The 6771-nt window shown below is 34.4% G+C and overlaps 2 protein-coding genes across 2 annotated transcripts; both read right to left on the bottom strand.

The window, feature by feature from the left end:
- Positions 1 to 1718: 1718 nt before the first annotated feature.
- On the bottom strand, positions 1719 to 3548 carry LOC100177983 (methyltransferase-like protein 27). Its single transcript, XM_026836121.1, has 5 exons — positions 3266 to 3548; positions 3061 to 3208; positions 2873 to 2984; positions 2480 to 2600; positions 1719 to 2038 (listed from the first exon to the last, which is right to left on the bottom strand). Exons 1-5 carry the CDS (start codon positions 3305 to 3307, stop codon positions 1793 to 1795), a joined length of 669 nt encoding a protein of 222 aa, XP_026691922.1. The 5' UTR covers positions 3308 to 3548; the 3' UTR covers positions 1719 to 1792.
- An 882-nt stretch (positions 3549 to 4430) lies between these two features.
- On the bottom strand, positions 4431 to 6595 carry LOC100183493 (DCN1-like protein 5). Its single transcript, XM_009861362.3, has 5 exons — positions 6403 to 6595; positions 5946 to 6054; positions 5585 to 5689; positions 5221 to 5326; positions 4431 to 4738 (listed from the first exon to the last, which is right to left on the bottom strand). Exons 1-5 carry the CDS (start codon positions 6534 to 6536, stop codon positions 4683 to 4685), a joined length of 510 nt encoding a protein of 169 aa, XP_009859664.2. The 5' UTR covers positions 6537 to 6595; the 3' UTR covers positions 4431 to 4682.
- Positions 6596 to 6771: the final 176 nt, after the last annotated feature.

The raw sequence follows: 6771 nt of genomic DNA, 5'->3' as shown, positions 1-6771 counted from the left end.
CTCTAAGGATCCTACAGCACTGAAGTTGTGGTTACCTACATTTGTAATGCTGTTACTTAGGTTGTTAACGTAGTTTACGCGAAGACTGACATGCACCAAGTTTTACAGGTCACTACAAGTTTCAACCTCCTGTTAAGTGTCTAGCCTATAGAAACAATCAGGCCCAAACCATACTCTAATCACACTATTCAATGAAGTTTGTTTATGTTTCAAGCTGTGATCGTAAATGCATTTTAATTAGGTCACCCTAGATTTTGTTAAAATGTGAATCCCGATGCCAATCTTAAATCACCGTTTTGTTTTGTGCAATACTAAATTTGTTGGTTATTACTATTCAATAATGGGGTTGTACCTGTTAATTTATTCAATACATTGTTATCATACAATAACATGTTTTACTTTTTGTTATACACAAATGAGTTTCATAGTGAACTATTTAATGCAAATATTTTTTTACATCTGTGAGTTGAACTAGGTCAAACATAATGTCGCTTTGTGATATGCTAACTTTTATAAATGTGGACGAGCAACCCCCAATAGGTTTATTCGCACCATAACAGGAGTGGCGTCGATTTTATAAAAATGTAGGGGTTGAGACATTATAACATGTTATCTGAAAGTCGGTTATACATCCATAAAAAACACAAAACAAATGTATTCTATACAAAAGGGACCGGGCGTATATTTTTTAATTATACAAATACACTCCCGACTTAATTGAATTTAAAGTAATTAATTTGACTTAATCTATTTCGTGAGGTAACTGGAGAATCCAGATTTAGGTTACACCTACTGTTTATTCCTGCGACATCCCAATAAAAAAAATTTCCTACAGCCAATAGAATGTTACGTAAAAAGTAAATTAAGGTGAAGCTTGGACTAAAAAACTATCTTAAAGGTTTGAAAGTCTAAAACACATCGGTAATTTGTTTTCTGTTTTGAAAAAAGTTAAAATCAAGTGGTAGAAGCGTGAGATTTTAGTCATTTAATGAAGGTAATTAATATATTATTTCGCAAAAAAATGCATTAAAAGATTAATATAAGCTATTTTATATCTTCCCACAAAAGGAGAACGCAAACAAAACTTAACAAGTTCGTTTAAACCCAATGGGTTATTTTATATTTTTTCTAAAAATGTTTGACAGGGTAAATATAAGCCATTTTACGTTTGCAACAAAACATAAACAGTATGTTTAGCTATTTTACGCTTGCAACAAAACATAAACATTGAAAAGTCGTGGTGTTTGCTTGATTTTGGACTCAAAATAGCGGCATTAAGACCACTCGGTGTTTCTTTGACTGATATCATCTATCTTAATGTTTAAACTATACGTGCCCATCCATTAGATCTTTGCTCTATTGTTGAGCATGTAAGTGGTCATATAGATCCTTTTTGTCGAACAGTGGTTGAGCACGTAAGTAGACATATAGATCTCTTTTCGTCGAACAGTTGTTGAGTAGAGTCATAGAAACGCCTAACTAAGCACATACAATCGCCCAATTACTGAGTAATTAACGATTACCTTTCCATTTACTTTAAGACGCTAAATTGGAAATACCTTATACCTAACTGATTCCACTTGTAGCGATTGAGTATGTTTCGAGCACGATATATATTATAGTTTTCCCAAATTAACTTAATGCATTAAGTTAATGCACTCTCAACACACTCAATGAAATATTTCTAATTAAGCATATTCTTAATTTAATAGCGAAAACTATGTGATTAATATGGTTTTTATATACAATCTGTTTATGAAGAATACGGGAGAAGCATGCGGATAAAAAGAGATTAAATTGGATCTTTAAATAGAGCTAGAACTTCTCCAAACTGGTCGTTAAAATCTAGTCCTTCATCAATCGTCACATCTTTCCAGTTATAATGCATAAACTCTTCCCTTGAAGCTACTTGCATTAAGCCATTTGCTTCCAGTCGTTTTAGTTCCTTATTTATGCAGTATTGATATTCGTTGCACTTGCTGTGCATACGAATGGTGAGAACGATATAACAACCAGGCTTTAAAACTCGCAATACCTCCTGTATCATAAATGCCGTTTAGTTTTTATACGTCTCCAACATTAAGAAAGAGAAATAAATAAATGGAAATTTTATGGTCCTAACGCCTGTATGGCACAATGAACGAATGTAACGTACTTTATCCTCGGGTGGCTGGAAAACGACAGTCGTTATAATACGGGTGTTATGTTTCAAACACCTTGTGCCATCATACGAGTTACCAAGTTACTTAGTGGGTGATTATTTTTTGGGGATATATTTTTTCTGTGATAGTTTGAACAACCTATGAGTGATCACTGGGTAAAAGCTATTGTGATTAAGTGTCTTTCCCAGTGACACATACACCTACAATGTTAGCAGCGAAGAGCCTTGAACCCATCACCTCTGGGTTCCAGGCAGGTGCGCTAACCAACTGTGCTACCTCGCCGCATGATTATAGTCACCTAAATGTGTTTTATTTACCTGTAAACAATCCGGTTGTATCATGTTGTTCCCAAACCCTCCAACAGAAATAATCAAGTCAAAAGTGTCATCAGGGTAGGGTAGGGGTTGGTTTGAAGTAAGAATGTGCTCGTTACAGTCGCTGTTAAATAGATTAGTCGGTTAGCGGCGTTAGCCAATACCTGACATTAAATACATGCGTAAGATGGAAGGTATACATTTATGAATCAGGCTTTTTCGACAATTGCTTGCTGGCTAATATATATAATAGGGTGGGGTAATATGAGACATGTATAGTTGCCCATTCTCCATTTTCAATGTAGAGACATTGCACGTGAACCAATTTTCGTTATTGCGTTCAAATCACAAAATTGGACAGAGAACCCTCAGCCAAACGCCCGTAAAGGTTTTTACCTGTAAATATTTTTTGCCATGGCCAACTGTAACATTTTCGCAGCGCCATCCAGCGCTGTAATTTCCCCTTGAAAGCCAAACTTACGCAGGGAAACACCCCCCAATCCTGTGCCTAAAATAACAAGCAAATTTGTGACAAAAACGCAAACACAATATCTCGCATTGTTATCGTATATTCGCCTATATACCTGATCCTAGGTCAAGTATGTTAAACACTTTCTTCTGCTTTTCGGTTAAAAGAGTTGCTGCTTTTCCCACTGCTGCATCAGGTGCGCGGTACGTCATCGCTGTCACGTCATCATCATATTTATTCGCCCTTGTAATATTTTCTGACCTCTGTCAATATTAAGAGTAAAAACGAATTTATTTTAACGACACGAAACAACGGCTTACCATTAGCACTCTCAATGGGGTAATCCGACATCGATCTTTCATAAGCCTCGTCTACTGTCGACATTGCCATTACACGGTTGTAATATACTTAATAGTTTACACGGTTGTAATAGATATACTATACCTCCCTTCACTGTGAGTCAATATGAGACACTTATTCAGTAAAATGAGACGCCGCAAACTTAGTTAAAAAGCTACAACGGTGAAATTTCACTTTACAAAACGATTGAAATGTAAAATATATTAGACAACTGAAAGGCGTAAGTCTAACAGCGGCGTGTTTTCTAAGACATGTGCTACGTCTCGTTTTACTGAGACATTCTGTTTGGTAACGACGACAGGAAATGCTGAAACACCGGATGCGGCATCAAATCAATCTTATTTCCAAACCCACATAAACAGAACTGCTATGACAAAGCTATATAGTAGGATGGGACCCCTTTTAATTCTATTTCCCAATCCATTTGGTGGTAAACAAAGAACATTTAATGAGTTATAAAACTGTATCCTTACGACCCACGAATACCGTTGTTAATTGTTTAAAATACGATCATGATATTAAAGAAATAACATAGAAACTCAAGATAAAGAAAAACAAGTAACAACATATTGTAGGGTGAGGTAAGACGGAACTCGGGCAAAGATATGAGACATTTATTTTGAAATCTTCTCGAACTGAGTACTGGTACCAATTTGATGATGGACAAAACAAATGTTGCGGCGCCGTGGCAAAGTGGTTACCGCGCCTGCCTGTAACCCAGAAGTAATGGTTTCAAGGCTCGACGCTGCTACGACAAATGCTCCAACCCAGTGGTCACTAATGGGTTGTCCAAATTATTAGCCATACTTAAAAAAAAATCACCCAGAAAGTAACATATACATAATAACTCGCAAGCTGGCACGAGGTGTATGAGTACTCGTGTTATATAACGACTGTCGTTTTCCGGCCACGCGAGGATAAAGTAAGTTAAACTACACATTACATGTTACAGTAATATTCGACATTTTACCAACCCTTTGTTGGACTCGGCAGATACTGTACAGTAATATTGTTACATGTGTTTTGTCTATCATCAAAAAATAACCCATAAAAAGAGTTTTATAAAAAATGTCCAACTTACCTACCCTTCAATAAAACACAAGAAAAAAATGCAGAAATCGAACATTCCAGCCTGGTCTTGTATTATCGCTTAAAATATAAGAAACAAACAAACAAATATGCAAGCCACACGTTGCCAGCATTAGAATTTGTGTATTTAAACGGGTAAAATAGATTGGATCTATTAAGAATATTAGCAGTAGAATTAACACAGTACAATGCCTTTTATTCTACATTTCACTCGCACCAATACACTGTCAGTGCTTACATTGTACAGGGAAGGTTGATAAAAAGAAGGAAAAAATTAGGTAGAAGGAACTAACATGTTGAGTCACCTTTGACAAACTCAACAAAATCGTCAATTAGAACCGGCCCTGTAATAAAATAAACAAAGGTTGTTTTTTTCATTTTTTTCTTCTTTTTTAAATTTTTTTTGAGAACAGGCCTTGCAATAAAATAAGACGACAGCTGTTTTTTTTTAATATTCGGTTTTAAGGTTAAATTCTGCTGGTTTTCCATTTTTTATGTTACAAACACATTTAGGTTGCATATAATATTCTCCACAGCTGTTGAACATAGATCAGTTGTGTTTAAAACATAGATAGATACAGTAGGGTGGGGAAAGATGGAGCACTTTTTCATTCTGTTTTCTAGTCACATATGGTAGTAAGCAAAGAAAGTTAAAAGAATTATAAATCTGTATCCTCACAACCAAAGTAGACCGTTGTTAATTGTTTAAAACACGATCAGGATGTTTGGATATTATGTGCAAAATGTGTCCCATTTCCCCCCACAGTACTGTATAACCAGTGTATCACAAAACAATAACATACAACACAACAACGGTAAAACTTACATGCTCCATCAAAATCATAATTTGAAAGATCGGGAAGAATAGATCGACTAAACTCAAGAACATTGTTCCATTGGTCTCGATTTAAAACTCGACAGGACTTGGTTTGCTGTGTGGTATAGTTAATTTAACAAACTACATATGCGTGCTGAAAGAAAGTTATCGATTTTTTCTGAACATAATGAATGAATGTAAGTTACTTTATCGTCATGCGGCTGGGAAATGACATTCTTTAAACACGAATGTTTTTGTTTCATACATCTTGCGCCAGAGTTATGTTACTTTGTGGGTGATTATTTTAACAAATATGCTTAGGAATAAGGAAAATATTTCTTTATTTTGATGTACATAATTTCCATTCACTTACTTTTAGAAATTGTTGAAATTTTGAAAAAAGCGTCCACCTTTCACTTAAAAGTAATTCAAGCATAATGTTAGCAGTGTCAAGCTCCATGGTTCTTTGGCCAGGTTCCTACAAAAATCAAATTTGTATTAATTACTTTATAATACAACATCATAGTACAATAGTACACAGTAGGGTGGAGGAAGACAGGACACCTTTAGCACATATTATCCAAATATTCTAACCGTGTTTTAAACAATTAACAACGGTCTATGAAAGTCATTCTTTGAATGTTCTTTGTTTACTACCAAATGGGACGAGAAAATGGAATGAAAAGGTGTCCCATCTTCCGCCACCCTCCTATAGCGATTAGGCATTCACTTACTTTTGCAAAATCGAAAGCATATCTGAAAACAGATTTTAACTGAACTGGATCATTTAAACTTTCGCGCAAAACTTCCAATTTTCTTTCAAGTTTAGCACTGGAATCACACCTTAAAATAAACTTTGTTAAAATAAATATCATTTTATACTTCGTCTTATTTTTGATTACAATAATGAAAATTGAAAAACATATTACATAAAGTAAAAAAAATATGGTAATTAACAGTAAAACAATACTCATTAAACCTGATATCAAAAAAAATCTATGGAAAATGCAGAGCATTAGTTAAAAATAAAAAGGATGAGTTGTAAATATATATAAAAAAAATATATAAAGCATACTAGTATTATTGTGTTTAAAGTAGAATGTGTTATTGTATGTTTCAACTGCAGAACAAACCATTATTAAATACAGCAAATTGGGTATAAAACAAATGGTAAAATTGATGGATCTTAACTGTATTTTCTGCATTCCCCTGCTCCATTCCTCAAGCGTGAAGAAACCCATTTTCTTTGCATTAAGTTGGTGCGCCAATACAAGCATAACAACATCCCCAGGTTCAACTTTTATTGATTTACAAAGTCTTTCCATTCCTTCTGGAAGAATTTGGTTATCTTCATCTGGAACAGAATTGGTAGAAAATAAAAACGTATAAAACAAGACACAAGTAACAAATTATGTCATACAGAAAATATACACACCATAGTAAAATAAAAGAAAAATCAAATTTCTTTTCATACTTTTATAAAGTTATTTTTATTTAAACAATATATCAGTGGCTCATCTGGTATAAAAACGTATGGTGTATTTCCAACGTTTCGTCTGC

The sequence above is a fragment of the Ciona intestinalis genome, chromosome 9, assembly GCF_000224145.3.
Source record: "Ciona intestinalis chromosome 9, KH, whole genome shotgun sequence".
NCBI lineage: Eukaryota > Metazoa > Chordata > Ascidiacea > Phlebobranchia > Cionidae > Ciona > Ciona intestinalis.
The sequence above is the reverse complement of the archived record's forward strand: the minus strand, read 5'-3'. Positions and strand labels throughout refer to the sequence as shown.

Bases quoted from the DNA above. Each gene is read 5' to 3' on its own strand.
- LOC100177983 (XM_026836121.1), bottom strand. From the start codon at position 3,307: ATGAAAGATCGATGTCGGATTACCCCATTGAGAGTGCTAATG. The intron at 3,209-3,265 runs GTAAGCCGTTGT...TAATATTGACAG, and splicing joins CCCCATTGAGAGTGCTAATG to AGGTCAGAAAATATTACAAG. The intron at 2,985-3,060 runs GTATATAGGCGA...TTGTTATTTTAG, and splicing joins CATACTTGACCTAGGATCAG to GCACAGGATTGGGGGGTGTT.
- LOC100183493 (XM_009861362.3), bottom strand. From the start codon at position 6,536: ATGGAAAGACTTTGTAAATCAATAAAAGTTGAACCTGGGGATGTTGTT. The intron at 5,690-5,945 runs GTAAGTGAATGC...TGATTTTTGTAG, and splicing joins ATGCTTTCGATTTTGCAAAA to GAACCTGGCCAAAGAACCAT. The intron at 5,327-5,584 runs GTAAGTGAATGG...TATACCACACAG, and splicing joins AATTTCAACAATTTCTAAAA to CAAACCAAGTCCTGTCGAGT.